Source organism: Canis lupus, chromosome 13 (genome assembly GCF_003254725.2).
Source record: "Canis lupus dingo isolate Sandy chromosome 13, ASM325472v2, whole genome shotgun sequence".
In the NCBI taxonomy this organism is placed as follows: domain Eukaryota; kingdom Metazoa; phylum Chordata; class Mammalia; order Carnivora; family Canidae; genus Canis; species Canis lupus.
In genome coordinates, this window is record NC_064255.1 from 4,025,093 (window position 1) to 4,048,456 (window position 23,364).

The 23,364-nt window shown below is 35.4% G+C and overlaps 1 protein-coding gene and 1 long non-coding RNA gene across 22 annotated transcripts in view; one reads left to right on the forward strand and one right to left on the reverse strand.

Annotated features, from left to right (window-relative positions):
• LOC112661978 (uncharacterized) overlaps positions 1–23,364 on the forward strand; it is a 165,901-nt gene that overhangs the window by 43,218 nt on the left and 99,319 nt on the right. For 10 of the 16 annotated variants that reach the window (XR_007401859.1, XR_007401851.1, XR_007401855.1 and 7 more), the window contains exon 2: positions 5,339–5,453. This is a non-coding gene — a long non-coding RNA (uncharacterized LOC112661978). Of the gene's footprint in view, positions 1–5,338; positions 5,454–15,447; positions 15,598–20,790; positions 21,094–21,506; positions 21,637–23,364 lie in introns of those variants that run through there. The other 6 variants (XR_004815240.2, XR_004815241.2, XR_007401852.1 and 3 more) reach the window with 6 other exon arrangements.
• Positions 6,455–23,364, reverse strand: part of UBR5 (ubiquitin protein ligase E3 component n-recognin 5) — a 135,869-nt gene continuing 118,959 nt past the window's right edge. For all 6 annotated transcript variants that reach the window (XM_025450120.3, XM_025450118.3, XM_025450122.3 and 3 more), the window contains exons 48-59: positions 22,530–22,773; positions 20,852–20,963; positions 20,128–20,272; positions 19,110–19,240; positions 17,703–17,763; positions 15,399–15,574; positions 15,089–15,173; positions 13,559–13,714; positions 12,902–13,015; positions 11,361–11,505; positions 10,020–10,105; positions 6,455–7,082 (exon numbers count right to left, since the gene is read on the reverse strand). In XM_025450120.3, coding sequence (XP_025305905.1) covers positions 6,870–7,082; positions 10,020–10,105; positions 11,361–11,505; positions 12,902–13,015; positions 13,559–13,714; positions 15,089–15,173; positions 15,399–15,574; positions 17,703–17,763; positions 19,110–19,240; positions 20,128–20,272; positions 20,852–20,963; positions 22,530–22,773 — 1,668 coding nt within the window. In that variant the 3' untranslated portion in view covers positions 6,455–6,869. The remainder of the gene's footprint in view (positions 7,083–10,019; positions 10,106–11,360; positions 11,506–12,901; positions 13,016–13,558; positions 13,715–15,088; positions 15,174–15,398; positions 15,575–17,702; positions 17,764–19,109; positions 19,241–20,127; positions 20,273–20,851; positions 20,964–22,529; positions 22,774–23,364) is intronic.

Consider the following 23,364-nt stretch of genomic DNA (forward strand, 5'->3'; position numbering starts at 1 on the left):
AGACACAGGCAGAGGAAGAAGCAGGCTCCATGCAGGGAACCCAATGTGGGACTCGATCCCACGTCTCCAGGATCACACCCTGGGCCCAAGGCGGCGCTAAACCGCTGAGCCACCAGGGCTGCCCATATTGGTTATTTACCCTTGTTATCACATGGCTGTCACATGGCTGATTAGAAGCTTCAGCTTACTGCCACTGCCCAGCATTACAAGGGATTATCATTACCACATACCACTGATCCAGGAAAAGATCCAAATTCAAAATTGAAAGTACAATTTCTACTTAAAGCATATCGTTTTTGCACCATCACAAAGTTGAAAAATCTTAAACTGTCGTAAGTTGAGGACTATTTGTAAAGAAGTTGTGTCTCCCTTACCTGGATGTTTTATGGGAATGGATATTATGTCCAACTGAGGAACACTTCTTCCATCTAGTATTGTAAAACCAAAACCTGTCAACAAAATCCTAATGGAGACTATAGTTAGGAATATAAGAGTTGATGGAATAACAGTAAGTTTGTAGAAGAATTGATGTGTTTGAACAGGCTTTTTGAGAAGTGATTGCATCTCTTTTACTTGATTGTATATAGATGGACATTATATCTTACGGAGAATATTTTCCCTACCTAGTTCTATAAAACAGAAGACCTGTAAATCCACCCTACAAGCAGTGTAAATTGAACGTGCTAAGTGGGAATTAATGATTGCCTGAGTCCACACAGTGTGGAATGGAAGCTGGAGTGCTAAAATTCTCTGCAATAGCCATATGTGGAGCATAGACTGGGGCTTATGGCAAGAGCTAGGGATGACCACTGGGATTTTGGACGAGAGAATTTCCATTAGAGGGGCATTTACTACCTTGCTCTCTGACATTATTTATTGAAGTAATTCCTATAACTGAAGGACATAACATGATCTTGAAACCTGAAATACCCACATCTTAGATGTCCAGGAAATTCTCTAATAGAGATGACAGTGCCCAGAGGATTCCATAGTAAAATGGAATGGTTTATGTGGGATTAGGCTGCCTGGGGAATGCAAGGAGGAGATACTTACAAGGAAGGAGGCTCTTATCCCATAGGACTGACAGAACTATATGAGAAGTGGCTGAATTTTGTTGTCACTTGAATAGTGCCCTAAAACAGCTTTTGATGGACCAACAGAGCTGCTTGGTCTATGGATGGCAATTTCAAGGTGAATGGACAACATTGTTTGGAAGCCACCACTCTAATTAAAGAAGGTAAAATTAGATCAGTCTGGTTGTGCAGTGACAGAAGAATTGAACAGTGGTAAAAAGTCCTTATGTTTAGGTTTTTACTACCTTCTGGGCAGTGGCCAGTGGAGAAACCTGGCCCATTTAAAGAGATGCCCATATTGAGCATAGCCCTGTGGAAATTTGAAGAATGAATTAAAGTAGGACATGTAAATGTCCATCAAAAGAATTCCCTTCCAGCTTTGGAAAGTGACTGGAATCAATGAGCAGTAGATATTCATGTGTGGTCACTTGAGATGGTCACCTGGGTCCATGAAATAAACGGATATGGGGGCACTGCAGCAGTGAAGAGATGGGATGAATGTAAACCTATCCCTCTTGTACTTTCTGAGGCACAAAATGCCAATAAGAGCTATTCTGTCTGCAAAGGAGACAGACTGTGGATGACCATATGACAGGTTCTCTGGTTGGAAGGCCCTGAACATACCTGGCAAGTCAAACCGATGCTGGTAGCCTGGGGGAGTTACAGTTGGGTCCTGACAGGAATAGACCCTGATTATGAATTGGGGTTTGCATACCTAGTAGTGTATGCAAATGCTCAGAGTATTATGAAAAAACCAGAACAAATACTACACCAATTTGGATGACTAGTCATTTCTTCAGACCAAGGAACAAACATACTTTACAGCCTGTAATGTCCAACAATGGGCAGAGATATTCTCCCTCAGAGTAGTAGTTTGATAGAGAATTGGAATGAGCATTTAAAACACTGGTTGTCTAAAATGGAGAAATAAAGGGCTGGCTTTTATGCCTTTATGGATGTGTGCTGACACTCAGTGTTAACATGAGTGAGAGTAAATAAGTGTCCCTACTATTTATTTTTTCTGTTGGATCTGGGGAAGAGAGGCTGGAGAAGGTGTGAATATTCTTTCTTCCCCACATAACCTCTATTTTTTTCTTCCTACTTGATAGGAATAGATCAGCGCTATTTTAACTACAAGGGCTGGAAGCAGGGAGATTCTTAAGCAAGAATCTATTAACTGTGTTTTTAACCTTTCTGTCACAGTTCCTAAGGGCCTGATGAGGCAGGATTTACCTTCACCCTATCTGCCAAATTCAGGCTAACTTAATTCAGCTATATTGCCTGGTAGTAAAAATAGTCCATTAGTTTTGTACCTGTGTAATCTTACTTTATCTGAACAAAAGTGGACTTGAGGAGGAGGGACTTGCTATGCTGGTACTGGTGTCTGCAATCTAGACCAGCACAATGGCCAAACCTAATGTCCCCTCCAAGGGTGGAAAAGTTTGGGTATAAATGGAGAAAAGGAAAAATAGTAGCTATGGGTAAAAGAGTGAATCAATGAGTTATATAATGAGGGAAACCCAGTAAGTATTACATTGACACCTAGAAAGAGGCTCAGAGCAAGAGACCGTATTGTCTCTTAGCTTGATAACACCAGCTGCCTGAAAGGGTGAAGGCATATTATTTTTGACACCACTCCTGCTTTTGGAATCTGACAAGATACAATAGAAGCTTGCAAACCTGAGTGGTTTCACCCTGGGAGACATTTTCATATGAGACGATGATGAACTGGATTATTAATGACTGAATGGGATTCTAGTAATATGCTACCTTCTGACCTTTTGTTTTGCTATAAAAATATCCATGTTTGAAGACCCAGGCATGCACTGTGGTATTGTGATTTATAGTAAGAAATACATATTTGGTCTTTGTTGTCTTTTCTGGCAAAGAGCTCTTCTTAAAACCCTTGGAATTTAAGTGATGAGTGGTAAAATTGTCATTTGTTAGACTGAGGTTAACTTCTGGACTACACCTAAACATGGAAGCTGGTTGCCAGGGGAATCCCATGTAATTACAGGGTTTGTCCCATGTGCACCGTGCATGGACACACACACTTCAGGAGAAGGGGAAAGGTGCTGGTAAGTTCAATCAGTCATCAGTAGCCAAGATTTAATCTATATAAGAGCCTCTATGAAAACAGAGGACTAGGGTTCAGAGAGCTTCAAGATTTCCTGTGGAAATGCAGGAAAAGTCGCATGCTTGGAGAGGGCATGGAAGCTCCACACCCTTTAATGTTTTATCCTATGCTTATCTCCCATCTGGTTGCTCCTGAGTTATATCCTTTTGCAATAAACCAATGATCTAGTAAGCAAAATGTTTCTCTGAATTTGGTGATCCACTCTAGCAAATCATTCAAACCCAAGGAGGGGTTCACAGGAATCTCTGATTTACAGCTGGTCAGTCAGAAGTACAGTTAAAAACCTAGGCTTGCAATTGACATCTGAGGTGAAGGGCAGTCTTGTGGCACTGAGCGCTTGACCCTATAGAATCTGATACTATTTCCAGGTAGATAGTGTCAGAATGAGTTAAAGTGTGCTAGTATTGGTGCATTGCTTAATGGTATGGAGGAAATTCCCTACACAAACACATACACAAATTGGGTTATCAGAACCGTTAATGACCAACGTACTTGCTTATAAGCATACCTTCCACAAAATAGTACAGTGCAATGTTTAGGAATGCAAGCTCCAGAATGCCAAGAGTCATACCTCACTTCAGCACTTCGTAACTGTGTAAACTTGAGCAAGTTTGTTTAACCTGTGTCTAGTTTCCTGTGAGGACGGCAATAGCCCCTTTCTCATAGGATAAAAGGAGATCCTATATGTAAAGCACTTGACAAAGTGCCTGGCACATAGTTAAGTACTGAGTAAAAATAATTAAGAGAAACTTCATTTTGCATAGTCTTAGCAATGCAGTTTTTTTTTTTAATTTGAAGAGAGGTAACAAGGTAATTTGCTTATGAAGTATTTTGAAATGAATAAACAAGTCCTATTTTAAATACATCTCTACATTAATCAAATGGTGTTTAGAGAAGAATTAATCTCTGTCCATGCTTTTACCCACTTAGGTTAATTTAAACACTGAAAATATTTTCAATCAGCCTATTGAAGACACTTTCATTAGAAGAACCTAATCCAGGGCTAGATGACTGGCAAAAATATTTTTCCATAGGCTTTAAGTAGGAAAAATTTGACTCCAAGGACAATAGGGTGGGTTTACATTTGTGAAAAAAGAATGTTCTTTGGGCATTGTTTCAGAAATCACCTGGGATGCGGTTTTAAGATAAAGATTTCTGTACTCCACTGAATCAGAATATGATCAAAAGGATGGACAAAGATTAGGAAATCTGCAGTAACAAACTCTACCAGGGAATCTAATGCATAGAGTAGAAGGAGAACTACGACCTCAAAGAAAGCTGTTTTGAGTTCAGACCTCGAAATTGCTGGCTACCTTTAAACAGACAGGAATAATCATCTTTAGAAGAAAAATGTTCAGGGGCAAGTACTGAATAGTGGTATCATACTATTAAAAACCTCAAGTCTGTCTCAGTAAGCTGTTATTATATAGGATAGTCAAGAAATTCAGATGATTTAGGAGGGAAAAGGGTAAAAGTAGCAAAACATTGAAAACCTCTCAGTAATGAAAACCTCTCAGTAAAGTTCATTCTTGGTCTTCTCTTCCTAAATTTGTTTTCAGTTGTTAGATTTAATCACTAAACAAGACCAAAAGAGAACTTTATTTTACATGACTTTATTTTCCATTTAGAACCATTTTATGCTTTACTTAAAAAAAAAAAAAAAAAAAAAAAAAAAAAAAACTCACTCTGCTTTTAATAGTTCTAAAAGCATTTTAACCAAAATCTTGATTTAGGAAGACTTAAGACATTGTGCATTATTTTAAATATTTTCATTCTTTCAATAACTATTAAAAATAAGTTCACAATTAGGGTTTCAAATGTCCTAATCATATCTAGTTTGTTTTCATTTAATATTTTATCAATCCCATCATGTGCATACAGAAGTTAAGGTGATATATAAATTTTTATCTCTTTCAGACACACTGATGATAATTATAATTAGCTCCTAATCTAATTACTATTTCATTTATTCAGAAATAGCATTTAGACATAAAAACCAATGTCTCACTTTGTAAAATAACCTTTGGTTAATTTACACAAATCTAATACAGCATGTTGTGTAACTTTTAAGTAATACAATGAATTTCACTACTATCATTTTAGTTTTTAATATTTATTGTGTCAGCAGGGCTGAGAATATCACATGGTTCAGTCTTCTGGAGGAAGTTATATAATAAAAGCCTAGCGCCTTTGAATATTAAAAACATCCCAAAGGCCAGGAGTCCTCTTAAAGGATTTGAAAGGTAAGAGATTTCAGAGAATTTCTCTCATTTTCAATATGTAAAGTAACTAGTTTAAGTCACTTTTTGAAGACTTAGAAAAGTGTTCCTTAGGCCATTGAATAAAGCTACTAAAACCACAAGAATTTAGAGATCTTGGTCCTAGGCTACATAATGGGTCATCAAAAAAGAACCTGTCACTTAGTTACTAAGTAAAAGTGAGTTAACATCCTATGCCAAGCAAGGGTCACACTTCACTTCCCTCATTTGTAAAAAGAAAAGGTGGCCTGGCCAGTGCCATACGGATTCTCTGCTAACTGTAAAATGTGGACTGATTTTCTTCTCTTTCTTATAGTCCATGTGTATATAAACTTTTTCTTTAAATCAAAAATTTTTATGCACATAACCATGTTGGTGTATTACCCTTAGTTTAAAAATGTACAACTACATAAATAAAAACTATTGTTTCTTCAATATTACTTGACATTTCTTCTGTAATTTCTTTATTTAAAAAAGTAAATGTAACAAGATACTTAAAAAAGGCTAGATACAAAAGTAGTTAAGCTGCTCACGAACATTTAAAATTTTCCAAAATGTATCTTCAATAATCATGATCTTATAAAACATTTTACAGTTATCAGAAAGTGCCCAGGCTGAGTTTACATAACTGAAATACCTCAGTACAAATGTCTGATTAGAACTGAAGTGCAGTAACCTCCTGACTGACTGCTCATTGAAACAGGGATACAAAGAAAAAAAGTTGATTGTGATAAAGTATTGTGCATTGGCCCCATCATATGTACAAAAAAGTGCCCTTACTCAAATGAACAAATTACATGCAAAATATTAGTGATATCATTTAATATCCTAGAGCTCAATGCAGCTAAAATAAACCGCAATAAAAGTGGTTTTTATAGGTAAAAGTGATTTCATCTCTTAAGATCTGAATGTCCAGAACTTTTTACAAGTTCCATATACATGATACACAATTGCAGCCAACCACAAATTAAACACCATAAAAAAAGTTAAAATGAAAACACAGAACATACTTAATTTTTTATTTTGAAATTCCCTATTCCCTCTATACAAGAACCTTTGCTGAAACACTTTCCACAAAGGCAGCAGTGAATTTTCAGAACATTTTACATTTTTCCCCTCAGCAAAAAGATAAATCACAGTGTAAATTATGTTGTTCTGCTGTCATCTTTGGCTGGGGTTAGACCCAGAAGTTGTCAACTAGCAAACCATTATATTCAAATGTTGCTAGTGCTCCTCAGGCCTGTAAGCTACAAACTCAGCAAGGAATGTTTGCATTTAATCTCTTTAAGGTACCACCAGGGGGTGTGACAGCATTAACTTCCATAAACTTTTATAGACAAATGGAAAAAAATCTACAAAATTAGCTAGTAATATTACACAGCAATACACACTTTTTATACTCTACACAAAACCAAAATTCTTGGTCTTAATGGCGAGTAGCAACTTCTGTTTGAGAATCTGTTTAGAGGAATAGAGTGGGACGTAAAGTCGAGAAATACAAGTGTTTGCAGTAGGAAGATGTTGGTCATCTGGTGGTCTTATTGTGATTGAGGGCATAGGCTGGAATCCTTCTTCACTGGCTGGTAATGATGGGCTTGATGTCCAAAAGTAAACCTGAACAGGAATATAAGAATTACAATCTTTGGCTTTTAATGGATTAACATTAATTCTGACAGTATGTACACAGAGTCCCATTCTTTCGTTAAAACCTATAGAGGGCTATTATTTTGAACTGGGTTTTAGATTTATTTCTTGTTCTGAAAAGGGTCAGAAAAGAAAAAAGTGTTGGGGAAGTAGAAAAATGACTATGTTTCAGGACCTCAGTTTCTCAATGGGCCTTTCCAGTGGCTTTTAGTGGAAATAGGGCATAAATAAGGTCTCCAAAAAAGTTTAAAAATTCATATAGGTTATCAAAAAAGTTGTTTTGCATTTTATCTACCAGCAAAATAACCCAGTATTTTCAGTACTACACTGTGAAACAGAAATAAATGTAGTAAGACTCAATTATTATAGTAATATCTACTTTGTGTGACACAGTGTAAGTGTAAATAAGATAAATGTTAACTTCTGTACTTTATATCATTCCTCATTGATCTATACATACATACATACACATATATTCTTCCAGTGCTTAGTTCCTATTTCTTAAAGATAAGGTTTTTTAAATCTAATGCATTCCAAAGTATACAACTAAACAGACAAATGTATCCAATATCCCAAAGTGACTAGAAAACCTAAACGAACTACAGTTGACCCTTGAACAACATGGGTTTGAACTACATGAGTCCACTTACATGTGGATTTTTTAGAAGTAATCTCTGCACCCAATGTGAGGCTCCAAACCACAATCCCAAAATCGAGTCGCTTACTCCAACCCGAGCCTACCAAGTGCCCCACATGCAAATTTTTTTTTTTATAAATACACCACATATAGTACTGTAAATGTATTTTCCTTATGATTTTCTTTAGCTTATTTTAAGAATACAGTTATACACATAACATACAAAGTATGTGTTATTGGTAGCCTTCTGATGAATAGTAGGCTATTATATTAGTAAAGTTTCGGGGGAGTCAAAAGTCACACTCAGATTTTCAACTGCATTATCATTCAAGGGTTAACTGTAATTTGCTTTCCTGAAAATCATTTTAATGAGAAATCTCATCTAATTCTATATAGAAGGGGGGCACAAAAAGGATCCCTTCTAAGTGTCAGGGTCTACAAAATCTTCAAAGAACTTTATAAAAGATGCTCTAGAGATAAAGCTGGTCCAATCCACTCATTTTACAAGTAAATTTCTCCAAAGATGGATATGATTAGCCAGGATAGATAACTACCATTGCTGGACATCCTTAAAGTTGGAAGAAAAGAAATACTATATGACTTTGCAGAATTTTTACTAGTGAACTGTGACTAAGAGGGGAAGGAACTACCCAATAGTCCAAAATACCCTATAATTTGCAGGACTAATAATTCATGGAGAATAGTTTGCTCTGAATATAGTCTATTATATATATTCTTATGTCCTTCAGGTCTTCTCAGACACATCAGGATAAAACCAACTGTGAAGCATTCTTCCCAAAAGAGAGGGAAATATATACCCCTTGATATACCCTACAAATAGAATGATTAAAGCTGTTTATAGGAGATTCTGAGGCCATTTACAAAGGGAGATCTTCCATTAGAAGATGGAAACTGTAGTGAAATTTAACTTGACTGACTAGACTAAGGATTTATTGGTTTAAAAACAGAAAATTAAAACTAGGTTTAGATAGCCAATCATTTCTGGTTTTATATGGACCCTTTCTTAGAGAACCCTGACCATGAAACCAACAAGGACAGATATGCTATTAGGACCAATTATATGGAATCTACTACCCAGGGAACAACCTAAATGGAAATTACCAGAGTGGCTAAACCAAGAATAGAACTGACAGCTAAGACTACCTAAGAACTTGTCTCACTGTAGTACAGAAATATGGAAGGTTCCTGGGACCATGTAAAAATTAAGGAGTGCTAAATGCAGAACCCCACCCATCCGAAAAATAAGTTACTGTCTCAACTGAAGATAAGTGGAAAACTCCCAAGTATCTGGGCTTTCCCGCACACCTAACCATTTTCCCTCTCAAATAAAATTGAAGGATATATCTAGAAAGTAGATCATTTTTACATATATTCCAAAAGTGGTATGGTTTTAGTTACTGAGAATTAAGGCTGGTTTGAGAGGGGAAATGTTGCAGGGAACTATGAGGAGTATGAGTTGAAAGATCTCAGGTTTTTCCAGGTAAGGAAAGTCCCTCAAATTTCTAAAAGAAAGTCAGGTGAAGACTGCTTTTCAAGATTAATGGACAGGTTGATTTGGTTATATACTCAAAGTTGGACATAGATTCCACCGACTTATAGTAGGCTTTTCTCTATAACCAAAGTTTACATTATGTAGTTGATGATTCTGATGAGTAGGTAAGATTAAGATCATGGGCTTAATACCCACAAGCTACTCTATTCCTAGTATACAGATAACATCAAGATTATTTTATTCAAAAATTTTGCAACGCGTGGGTGGCTCAGCCGTTGAGCACCTGCCGCTGACCCAGGGCGTGATCCGCAGTCTCAGGATCAAGTCCCACATCAGGCTCCCTGCCTGGAGCCTGCTTCTCCCTCTGCCTACGTCTCTGCCTTTCTCTCTGTGTATCTTTCATGAATAAATAAATAAAATCTTAAAAAAAAAAAAAAAAGGGAGCAGCTAGCATATATAAGCACTATAGGGAAAAAGAAATATGTCTCTACTGAATAAACCGGTATTATCTTCTGGGACTAAGGACAGCATATCATCAGCGAAATGCATTTCACTCTGCTTACAGGCTTTTTTAATACTTCAGGTTTTCAGTTCTAGAGTAGAAAAACTAAAACTGCCTTAGATATCCACCTTTCTGCAATTTCCTTAGCCAAAATTAAAATGGCCAACCACTGTTTACAAGCTTAAAAGGTTATCATACACAGTATTTTAAAATTTCATATTTTTCTTCTACAAATTTTGTGAATTTTTAACTTACAAGATCTTGTCGTTCTGTCATGCTCATCTTCTCTACTATTGACCAGAACCAACGCTTAAACTGCAAGAGCTTCTCAGCATTTTCTCCTAAGAATGAAGAATATAAATCCAGTATACTGTACCAGTTATTTTAAAATATTACTTCTTATAAAAATAGATATAAAATTGAAATGTTAGGATCAGGAGTATTAGTCCTAATTTCCTGTATTAGGAATTATTTTCATAATTATAAAACCTCTACAGCTCATTAATCAACCCTGATTTAGGATGACCAAGAAAAATGGACTGACAGCCTCAAAATTCATAATCACAAGGCTTTAATCCCAGCTGTAACTCATGAGTCCTCTCATGAACTTAAACCAGTGCTTCACAAATTTTAATGAGTTTACAAATCACCTAGGGGATCTTTTTAAAATGCAGGTTTTCATTTACTAGGTTTGGGGGGAAGGGCTAAAAGGAACGAAGATTCTGCATTCCTAAAAAAACTTCTAGATGCTGCTGCTTATCTGAGGATCATACTTGGTGAGGTATTTATCTTCCCCTCTTCAGTTTTTGGTTTGAAATGAGACAAATTCTTATCTCAACAAGCACTGAAAATTATATTAAAAAGCATAAAAACCATTATATAATGAATCTGTATGTTGCCAAAGAAAAAACAAAATTTATCCAAATATAACTTACTAGAATTTAGCTGAAGCTGTTTGCAAAATATGAAAAAGGGAGGAAAACTGGTACCTTCATGTACACAGTAATTCTGAACATGTGGGGAATTTCTTGGAGCTTCCAATGTTTTACTGAATAGTGACAGCTAAAATTCTATTCTTAGGCTTATGGGACTTTGAAAACAGAGTTCTAGCAAATCAGGCACTAAAACTAAATGTTATTCTAGGAGGATTATTACTACAACTTGCTATTCTTTCTAGATTCTCCGAGTGTGTGTTGTTTCTTTGTGTGTGTGTGTGTGTGTGTGTATTGTTTCTAAGTGAGCTTTCCATCACTTCTACAAAGCAAACACCATGTGGTTAAATTCTTTAATTAGGGAGTCTAACAGAAATGAATTAGAAAGACCAATAGAATTGTCAAATGGATTATTTTTTCTTAGTTTATAAAAAACCTTTTATGTACTTGCTCACCACAGAGAACTTTTACTTGTATTCATACTAAACCAACCACATATCCTTTACAACCTAGCAAAATAAGCAAAGAATTAAGAATAACCTAATGGCTAAACCATCATCTTAAAAATATAGACAAAAAACTTTAAACAACTTAATAACACAGCATTTCTAAACCCTATAAATATATCTAGTTTATTCCTTAAAACATTCAAAAAATTTCGTACCTGATTCATCATTGAAAGAAGTGAAACTGATCAACATCTGAACATTAACTTCACCACAGCCATTTACCAAAAGCCTAAAATCTTCTGCTGTTAAATCTTCTAATGAATTTTTTGGAAGCACATCCAGTAGACCTTTCCTCATTGCCTACAGAATATTTTAAAAATTACCTTTTTATTAGTCTCAGTACTTTATTTTCCACGTAGCATTACTGTTAAAACCCAACATCGAATTTTAGCAGCCTAAAAATACTAGTTTTCATTTTAAACCAGAAAGAAAGAAATTAAGTTCTGTATTTTGAATTTAACAGATTCAAAAGAGGCAGAGGGGGAAAAAAAAGAAAGGCATCATGAATAGGCCACAGGCTTGAAAGTGAAATAGTATTGTTATATACCAGGATTTAACTGAAATAATTATATTAACAGGCTAGACATTAAATAGCTTCAATTTGTCAAACATGCTATCCTGTCACATCCTATGAAAAGTCTCATAATGACAAATCCAAAATCTAGACACTTACTGAGAAATTACAATGGTTCTAAACAGCTTACATTATTAATACATTTAATTCTATCATTTTACAGAAGGGAACCAAGGCATAAAATACTACGTGGTTTGCTAATGTCATATGTAGCTAAAGGGTGTTGTAGCCATGATTAGAATCCTGACACTATGGCTCCAGAGCCTGCATAATTATTCCTAGCATAGGGATCAGAACACTTGACATACACAGCAGGCCTGATGTGGCTCTTTAGGAGGCCCTCACTAAGGGGGATGGTCCTTGGCTGGCATCTTGAAACTTGGCTTTACTGATATGGCTATTTTGAAAGCCTGGAGCAATGAACCCTGCTTTATTAGCTTGCCTAGGCTGCGCAAACAGTGTAATCTGTGATGAATTTCGGTAATCTTGGCTGGCTGCATAGGCAGAAAATGCTTACAGGACTGGCTTCGAAAAAACAAAACAAAACAAAAAACCCTGGGCTGCAACTCTTACAAAGTACAAACACTGTATAGTGTTTCTGTAGTTCACTGCTGAAGGAAAGAGGTATGTTCTTTGTGACAGCACATGGCCTGAGAGAGAGAACTTTGGAAGGCTGCACCTAGAGTCCTCTGGACTTGGTCTGATGTGCTTTTTTTTCCCTTGCTGTGAGTCTTTCTGCTATAATAAACCATGGCTATCATTGTGTTGGAGTCCCTCTAATCACCTAAACAAATGGGTGGTAGAAGGACCCTATGACAGTAGTTATTTCCTTTCCAAACTTTTACACTCCAAATTGATTTTCGGATGATTACATGGTTTTTTCAAACCATTTTACCAAAAAAGATACTGCTTGGTCTGGAGTCAGGTGTAATTTACATTGTACATAAATTAGTCTGGTTTAAAAATTTTAACCTTTCATAGGCAAGCTGAATATACACTGAACTAGTTTACCACACATGAAGACACAAACAGCCTCATCAAATCAAAGAACACTTTTTTTTTTTTTTTTTTTTTTTATTTATTTATTTTTTTTCAAAGAACACTTTTGAGAAAGTTACTCACATGTAATGGCTGTTCTGCAACTACCAACATTCTGTGTTCTGCATATTTCCGCACATACTCATAAACATTCTGGGGAGTCACTGGTATATTTACACCATTAGGAATAAGTTCAACCTGTAAAAAAAAATTTGCACTGTCATTTAAAAGCAATTTTGTCAAAGCAGTAATAAGTCTACCGTTCATAAAACAATTTGCTAAAATTCTAAAATCTAAAAGACAATTCTGAGGGCATCTGGTGTCACAGTCAGTTACACGTCCAACTCTTGGTTTCAGCTCCGGTCATGATTTCAGGGTAGTGAGATCGAGCCCCAGGTCAGGCTCTGCGTTCAGTGCAGAGAGTCTACTTACAGTTTCTTTGTCTCCCTCTGCCCCAACCCCCTTACTGTCTCTAAAATTAAAAATAAAAAGATAATTCTGTATATGACAAGTATCTAAGAGATGCAAAAATTTTAGACCTGAATAAGTACAAAAAACTCTTCTTTCAGTCCATCTCATTAACTTTCCATCTCTCTTTCTGCCTGTCAGCTGTTATGTCTTTTCTCTGTAGGTTTGTGTGTTTCTTGTTCTGTCCCCAAGTAAATTGTTTCTACGTAAGAAAAGTAAAACAGACTAACCAAATTCTCTTGCCAGAGTCAGAAAATTACATATTTGCTTTACCTGTCCTCCACCCTCTTCTTTACACAAGTCAATTGCAAATGCCAAATCCATTGCAGAGAAAACAGCATCAGCATCTGAACTCTGAGAAGCAAGGATGAGTTGCCGTAAACTCTCATACATCACAGGGTCAAAAAAAGCAAAATCATGCCAATTGACCTAAGAAAGCAATCACATGAAACTCAATTATGAAACATCTTTACTGAATTTTATCTAATTTGAAGATCTAGAGAATATTCCACTAAATATAACTGATTTAAAAAGGTAAAATGTTAATCTTTGATAATTATTTAACTTTCAAAGTATAAAAAGTGTAATATATATTTTGAAAAAAAATTTAAGGCCAGTAAGTGGAGGAGTTTAAGTTCCAAAATAACTTATTTGGAAAACCTGCACTAATTATTAAACAGTGATTATGCTGAGCAGCTTGTTCTTGTATATACATCCTACTTAGTCTTGATTATAATCTAAAATATAGATTATTAATTCTAGACGATGAATCTGATGCTCAAAGGAATTCAGCAACTTGCTGAAGATCAGATCATTGGGTTAGACTTGAGTCTATGATCCATGATCTTTTCCATAAACTCCATGATCTTTTCCATAAACCTTGTTAAAGGCTTAACACATCAACATTTCTGAGCTGCTACTGCGCTTTAAATCTACTTCTTCTTTTCACAAGAATATTTTAGCTGGAAAACTAAGAATTCAATAGGGTCAGAGTTTACATCATTATATATGTGTACTTACATATATATACACACACACACACACACATATATAATGATATACTGTATTAGAAAACCATCAGTGGGTTTGATTGAAGAAAATTATTAGACTACAGCTTTAACATTCTAATTCATATCACATTGTGATATACATTGCTGGAAAAGACCAAAATATTTCATTGTTTTGTCAAGTAATTTCTTTATAATACCTTTAGGAACACTGGCAGTTGTGTTTTAAATCAAAAAGTGCATAATTAGTATTATACATAAGTTTTAAAGGATGTAGCTTCCCTGCCTCCGCCCATTATAATAGAATGTACAGGCAGACAAACTATCAAAGCGCATTAAGAAATTAAGCTAATTTTATCACTTGGAGATAAATATCAAGCATGCTATATTGTATTTTCTCAAAATTCTTTTGTCCCCTCTCCCTCCTGTACATCTTACATATATTTTTGAAGCCAACAATGCTCTTTTCAGTAGAATACTACTTCTAATTCCACTACCACCTGTTTGAACAAATAATAGTTAAAATCTTTTGAGCACTTACCAGGCACTCACAGTTTTACCATTTTGTAAATGGGAAAATATGCCATAGGTGTCAGGGGATTTGTCTGCATCAAGATCCAGGTCTGTCAGATATTCCCAAACACCCACCTGTGTCACCCACACTGCTATGCTATCTCCTCCATGTATTGAGATTTTTTTTCCCATGTCATTAAATGTTTGAAAATGATTTATATAACGGCTATAATAGGAAATTCTTGCAATTGTAAAAGCAGTTAGGTTCATTAAAATCACTTACTTTCCTACCAAGCAACACTTTAATTACATGTCTATTCAATGTAATAGGACATAGTTCATTCTGTAACAGACATAGTCCAAGAATCCTAAAAATAAAAACAGGGAAATATATTTAAATTTGAAAATAATTCTAAAACACATAAACCCCACACATACATACATAATATATACACAAGTATTTTGAGAAATTTTCTATAGCCTCATTTCTAATCAATATGAAGAACATATATTCATTTTAAAAACTAATGTTTTAGAAAAGTCTCAAACTGAAATTTTTAAAAAATTCAAATATAAGATTAGAGTTATTTTACCTGCCAATGTTTCTGAAACAATTCAACCTTGCTTCTGTGTTTTTGCCAGGCCTTGGAGTATAAAATCCTCTTTTTCCAGGTTGGTAAAACAAAGGGGCATTATCATCACCATCGTCTGTATCATCTAAATCCATATCTACAACACTTCGACTAGAGCCATGACGCTTCCGGTTTTCCTAATAAAAGATCATCAAATTAAGTCTCAAGATTGATTTTATTAAGTTTTTATTTATTTATTTGAGAGAGCATGTGCATACACAAGGGTGGGGGAGGGAGAGGGAGATGTAGCCTCCATGTACCACAGGGCTCAACTCAGGACCCTGAGATCATAACCTGAGCTGAAATCAAGACTTGGACTCTTAACCAACCAAGCCACCCAGGCATCCCCCAACCCAAGATTGATGTTAAAAACAAAATATTTGAACTAGTTGTCTAAAATCATTCAAAGCGAAGTCAGGTAGGCAAAGCAACATTTATATTTAAATGTAAATAAACTTTTAAATTCATCCTTTCAGAACTGTGATATATAAAGCTCATGCCTATTAAATCTTTAATTTCTCTGTCCATTTAAATTTTTTTTTTTTAAGTTTATTTATTTATGATAGGCACACAGTGAGAGAGAGAGAGGCAGAGACACAGGCAGAGGGAGAAGCAGGCTCCACGCACCGGGAGCCTGACGTGGGATTCGATCCCGGGTCTCCAGGATCACGCCCTGGGCCAAAGGCAGGCGCCAAACCGCTGCGCCACCCAGGGATCCCTATACTTTTCTAATTCTCTGTCCATTTAAGATCACTAATGAAACTGGTAGCTTCTTTCACCCTAATTCCTTAAAGATTTTTGATGGATATAGAATTCTGGATTGACAATTCTTGAAACATTTTAAGAATGAAAGATCCACAAACTGAATTTAAATAAATTAATTAATTTAGGGGGAAAAGAAATGAATGAATGATCCACTGCCTTCTGGCCAGTACCTTTCTGATAAAAAATCCAGTCTTTCAAAACACTGGTTCTCTATATGTAAGGCACTGTTCTTTGGCTGGTTAGTTTTATAGCAATTCAATTATATATATACATAGTTTTCTTTCACTTTATCCTATTTAGGGTTCACGGACCACCTTGAATCTATAAAATCTATGTCTTATACCAAATTTGGGAAGTTTTCAGCTGCTGTTTCTTCAAATATTTTCCTGTAGCAGTCTCTCCTCTTCAATGACATGGATGTCTGATCTTTTGATATGGTCCCACAGATTCCTGAAATTGTTTAGTTCAAAATCTCTCTGTTCTTCAGAGTGGACAATTTCTATCTTTAAACTGACACTTTCCTATCACCTTTATTCTACTAATAACCTATCTACTGAATTTTTTTCTTTTAGATGTACTTTTAATTCTAAACTTTTCCCTTGGCTCTCTTTCAAAGTTTCTATTTCTCTGCTATGAACCTCTTTCAGTTCACTAGTGCTTAACTTTATCTCATGTTCTAGGAGATAAAAACACCTCTATCTCATAGAATAGGAGATAAAAGTCTTTGATAATCCAACAAGTAGGTCATCTTAAGTTAGCACTTATTGGTTCTTTTGCCAGGAGAACTAAGTCTTTTCTGGTTCTTTGTATGTTGAATAATTTTGGGGTGTATCCTAGCCGTTTGAATATTAAGTTGTAAAACTCTGAGTCTTGTTAAAATGAAAGAGAAAGTTGATGTTTTGGGGTTCAGTAGGCAATCAACCTGGCTAGATTCAGATTGGAAGTGTCATTATCTGTGTGCAGTAGTTCTGATAACAAATTTTCAAAGCCTTTTATTATACTTTTTGGGTCTGCCCTGCATATGCACCATTGGGATTGTTGTTTATACTACAGTTTAGTTCTCAAAGCCTTTTCTATCTTCCAGCTAAGATGGGAGTAAAAGGGACCGACGTTACTCTCCTGCCTGAAACAATGCCATACCAGCCATTTTTCAATTTGACTTCCCTCTATATATGTGTGCTATTGTCTACTTTTCAGAATCCTCAGGCAGTTCTTTTTCACGTTTTGTTTAGTTTTTAGTTTTAATCAGTGAAGAGAGAAGATTATACCAGGTCTGCTCCACCATGGTTGGCAATGAAGTTCTTAGCTTAAGAATGAAATAGGTCAACGTGCTAAAAAAGCCATCCTTACTGCTGCCCCATTTTCTCTGCAGCTTTGGCACTCATTTCTTTCTTGAGGAATAAGCCCTAAGAAATTCATGACATCTCTAAATTAAAGCTTAATTCAGGCTGTGCTAAACTGGAGTTCCAATTATTAACACATGTACAAAACATCTCTTACCTGTACCTTTTCTGAGGAGTCTAATAATCCAAGATCCAAGATACTATCAGCTCCATTTTCCCTAAAAACAAACCAAAAACCTTTCACATTCCAGATAAAAGAGACTTCTACAACTTAGTGTAGAGAAACATGCATTTGAATTTATAAGAATTTATAAATATATTTTTAAAAATATTCAGGACACTTATTAGGCAGTACAATTATAGGAAAAGAGAAAGTATTATATACACAAAAAAACATTAGATGCTACGTGTGTGATTCAAGATAATAAGCTAAGGGCTACCTGATTTAAGACAAATATAAATGCAGTCTTCACAGGGGGACTAAAAGCTCAAGCTCACATTGTAGTAAAAGAACAAAAAATGCTCAGAAGGCAGTCACCAAAAAAAAAAAAAAAAGGCAGTCACCATAGGAATCAAATTCTTTAGTCTGTTTAATTTTTCTAGAATATTAATAAATTCACTGTTCACTTTATATAGCCAGCTGAAAGGAATATCATGTCAACAGAAAATTACTTGCAGTCAACAGAAAATCCTACTAAATTAGCAACCTTACATAAAAAAATCTTTTTATCAAAATGCACATTCCTCATAAGCTCTATCGGGGTGCTGATTACTTCCAGAGACAGGAAAAGGAATGAAGAAACAGTACATTAAAATCCTGAGAAGAAAAATGGTAATTACCACCAAAGAAACTAAACTTCCAGCAATAGTCTTTTGGCTTGGACCATTCAAAGGCTATGAAACAGGCTGTTAAGTTTCAGTGCTTTAGCCTACCCACTTATCCATTTCTAGGATTCTATCCAATCTAGGTTTCTTGAACAAAATCATGACTAGGAAGAAAAGACAGAAATTTACATCTAAAGCTTCAAACTGAGTATTTAGCCTTACAATAGAAGGCACAGAATAAGTTTAGCATATTTTCCTGATGTCACTTTTACTTGTCACCTCGGGAAAAAGAATTTAACTATTAGGTATTTTTAGTTTTAATATAAAACAAATCTGTTACACAACAGAAAGCAAAAACTTGCATGGATTTTTAAGATAAATAAGGAGATCTAAAAGAAATTTCATGCTTATGGCAAGAACTCAGGGACTACACCCTGATTCCTTGAAGAAGCTAGCCTCTGCCATTAGGGTTATTCTGGTAGAGAATTTGGTATGTACTTTTTACAAGTAATTTTTAAGTATCAGGTATAAAAGATTTTTAGAACCTGTTACTGCTAAAATTCTAACTTTGCAACACATGTGAAACTCAACCATCTCATGGTTTTTAAGCCATCTCTTAAAAAAACATTTAATTATTGTGTACCTTCTAGTATAAATTTTAAGGTATGGTAGCACCTCCATCCTAAAAATAAAGTAGTTAATGTTTAAACTGAAATGCCTCCCCAATTATACACATTACCGTCCATGTGCTATAATAAGTTCCATGGCTTCATCCACTCTTGCTCTCAGAGAATCTTCACTTGCTAGAAGGAGAAGCAGCTGAGCTGGGGATAATTCCAAAAGCATGCCAGTAATTTTACTTGCAAATGCCTGAAAACAATGAACAAATGTTACTTGCCCCTACACTGTGAAACCTCTCATCTAAATCAAGTCTTTTATCTAAAAAGAAAAAAAAAAAAAAGAAGAAGAAAAGGAAGAAAATGTAAGACATATGGATAACGAAAAGATTTCTGAACCAGTAAGGTACTTTATTAAACTGGAAGCTTAATTATAGAGAACTCTGGTATCTTATTAAAGCTAGTTTAATAAAAAAATAAAAAATAATAAAGCTAGTTTAAAATTTGTATGACAAGCCTTTTAACATTTCTGCTATCCATGAGTAAACATGCAAATACTCGGTTTCCATTTTCCCCCCCTCAGACCAGAAACATTTCTTACATGTAGGATAGAAGAAAAGAAAGGGAGGGAAGAAGTGGAAGAGAGAAAAGAAAGATACCTACATTTAAGACTAAGGATTTACTGAAAGAACTATGATTGGTTTTATTTTCTCTTTCTGTAATACATTTATGTATAAAGGAAAACAAACACAACCAGTTTGTTAAAAATCTTCTAGCAATACTTAATAGCAATCAAGTATATTATTTGTAATATATTTTAGCTACAGCTTATTAACTAAAAAGTCTACTTCAATGTACAAGTCTGTAACAATTTATACAACTAAAGATACAACTTAAATGCACAGCTAATTCTTTAGCACACAAGAAATTTATTAGGTAGAATGCCAACTTAGCCATAGGTAGAAAAAACAAACCTCAAGCTACCCTCCAGCAAATTTGACTGCTTTCCCTCTTAACCTTCCTTTTTACCAGTCCTCAACCACATGGCTTGCCAGTAGCTAACATTTTACAATGCCAACTTTAATTCAAAAACAAAAATGGCACAGTCAGTTAAAAGGTAGGTAAGTGCACCATACATACCGGTTGCATTGCTTGTACACGGGGATAAAGTCTCTCTCCAAGTGCCTGACGGTGTGCTGGCAGAGGATCAGGATCATCACTAGGATTCCCTTCAGAGGCTGGTCTGAAGGGCCTAGTGTCAATGGAAAGCTGTCTTCTAAAGTCTCTGAAAGACCAACAAAGCTCTTTTAATTTCATGCCCCTTGTCTGCAAAATAACATCAACACAACTGGTAACAAAGATGGAAAACCAGAACATGCAGGTAGTTCCAGTTATCAGATTAAGGTGGTAGAATGCCTAACAGATGATGGTTGGGAAATAAAGATCTTCTAGGTGTTGCTACTTAAAAATCTATAAATTTGCAATGCATAATTCAATTTGACTTTAAGGGAACAGGACCATAAAATATCAGAAATCAAGAATCCATCCACATTTTCTGGAAATTTTAGTCGAAAGTAAAATGCCACCCACCCTAACAGGAAAAAAATTAAGAGGCTTAAGTATAACACAACTGCCACAAATAAAATTTAAGACAATTTTGGAAACAATATTAGATTACGTAATTTCAATTGACCCAGGGTTTTTAAAGCAGAACATTTTAATCATAGTATAGTTACTATTCATATACCCAAATATTAAAACTTTTTCTAAAAATAGTCTGTAATTGAGACCCTCTCATTACAGGCCTACTTCCAATTTCATTCAAAAAGGTGGTTATTCAGTAAAAGATACAAAATGATCTCACCTATCTCGATCTCTTCGAGAACCTGCTCGCAAGCCACTACTCCTCCTCATTTCCCTTTCTCTCTCCCTTTCCCGATCCCTCTCTCCTCTGTTCCTTAATCTCTGCATTAAACCTGGAAGAAAATATGAAACACTTTGTTCACATAAATGGAAATGCAACTACCTTAACTTTGAAAGTCCATGTGAGGACATGAGACAAATATAAGAACATGACAGATGAAGATTATCTCCCTAAGCATCTGTGTGAGTACCTTTCTCTGATTCTCCCCCTGGTTTTGAAGGTTGAGGGTAATCATATAGAATGTACTTGGCATGTAATAGATGTTGACTCAGTATTTAATGAATTATGTCACAGTTGTGAAATAATATGTAACATGTAATATTATTATTACATTACATTATGTAATAATTTCACCATAAATAATGCTGAGATTTCTTATGTGGCTAGAGTCCTATTTTCTTTGTTCTTAGTTTTGAGTATTAAGCATTACAAGACCCCTAAAACATTTTAGCTATTGTTATCTTCAAACCCTTGAGCAAAATAAGCCAGAGTATGGTTTCCTAAAAAGAATGCAGAAAAGTTATTTCTGAAATGTTAGGACTTTCCAGGTTCCCTCATTCACATTTGCCAATTTCTTTTTATTTTAACACTACAGAAAGTGGTAAAACTGATGATGAAAGGCTGGAGTACTCCACACATCTTTTCATCCTCAATCCTTCCTAAAGCTCATTCAGCCTCTATGGTGGCAGCTTACCGAACCCCAATACAGTATCACTACAGCCTAGGTAAAATATAGAATTTTCTTAATAATTCCCTCTCCTTAAATTATCCATCTACAAGATGACAATCTTCTGCCCCCACCTTACATGAATCCTCAGTTATAACCTCCTTACGGCATTTATAATTTTCATAGATTTTTTTTATTTTGAAAATTAGGTAGGAATCCTAATACCTAAGTGCTGGTCCTCAAGGAGGTAGAGCTTGTACCCAGATGTTAATTTAGAAAATCTTACTACCCAAAAAACTAGTGTCTTGCTAAAGTATCAGTGAGGTAACTTAGTCAACCAATCTATATTTGGTTGCAAGCTCCCTATCTCACTGGGGACTAGTAGCAACTCTGCAAACATACTCTGAATAGCACTGCTGCTCCAGAGGATGGTATTTTTTTTAAGTATCTGTGCTAATTAGATACATGGATGGTGGGGAGCGCCTGGGTGGCTCAGTGGTTGAGCATCTGCCTTTGGCTCAGGGCATGATTCTGGGGTCTGGGGATCAAGGCCTCCCTGCAGGGAGCCTGCTTCTCCCTCTGCCTATGTCTCTGACTCTCTCTCTCTGTTTCTCATGAATAAATAAATAAAATCTTAAAAAAATAATACAGGGGTGGTGGAAATACTGTTATGCACTCAATACATTTTTCTATTACCACAGAATTTACAACTTCCCACTCCCCAAACATGTAACAATTGAGATGACAAACTCACTAACACAATCACATCTATGAAAATAAATATGGCATTAAAAGAGCAAAGTGTTAAACTGTTGGTTAGAGTAGTTTAAACAAGATTAAATCATTAATCTAGAATAAAATTGTATAAAAATGTCAATGTACACTAAAGTTCTCCTACTATAAATACTTAAAATTGTTTTGATGAAACAAAAATTTGTTTTTAGTACTTACTTGTATGAGTGCCTTTGTTGGCATTTTGGATACAATCTAAATTTGGCAGTTTTTCATTTGACAAAAACGCTTGTGCAATGGCTGTATAAAAACTTCGTGCTACACCACTGCCCTCTCCTGGCTCATCCTTAAATGTGACTTTTACTCTATGTACAGCCATTGGTGTAGTAGCACATCTTCGACCAAAGTGATTGTTAAGCTGCCTCATGGTCTGCTGAATAAGAAGATCTCGATCCCGATCAACCTATTAAAATACACCCAGAAAGTAGTAAATTTCAACGTTAGAAACCACCTTAAAATTTTCCTATATAAAATCTTAAACTAATTTTAGTTTTTCATTTAAAGTCAGGAGTGTATAAAGTTATGGGGGTTTTTTGTTTTTGTTTTGTTTTTCAGAGAGAAAGTGAGTGTGGGGGTGGGGGGTACAGAGGGAGAGGGAGAGAGAAAATCATAGGGAGGCTCTGCATGGGGCTTACTACCTGAGCTCAGTGGGGAGAGTCTCCTTCTCCCTTTTCTCCCCCTTCCCTCACTCCTTTCTTTCTTTCTCAAAATCTTTTTTTTTTTTTAAGTCTATTGGAAAACAGCAATTTGTTCAATTTTGGAATATACTAGGATAATTCTAAGTAAATTAAAAGTGTGTTTTGTTTAAAACAAACCAAACACACACAAAAAAAGACAGCAAATACTAGAAAACATGGGATATTCCTTTGGTGACAGAAAACCACAAGCAAAGCAAAAGAAAAATGACAAGCTGGGGAAAATGATTGGTGAATGTATCCTACTACAGACAAAGATATGTATTTATGAATAATATACATAGCACCATAAGATACTG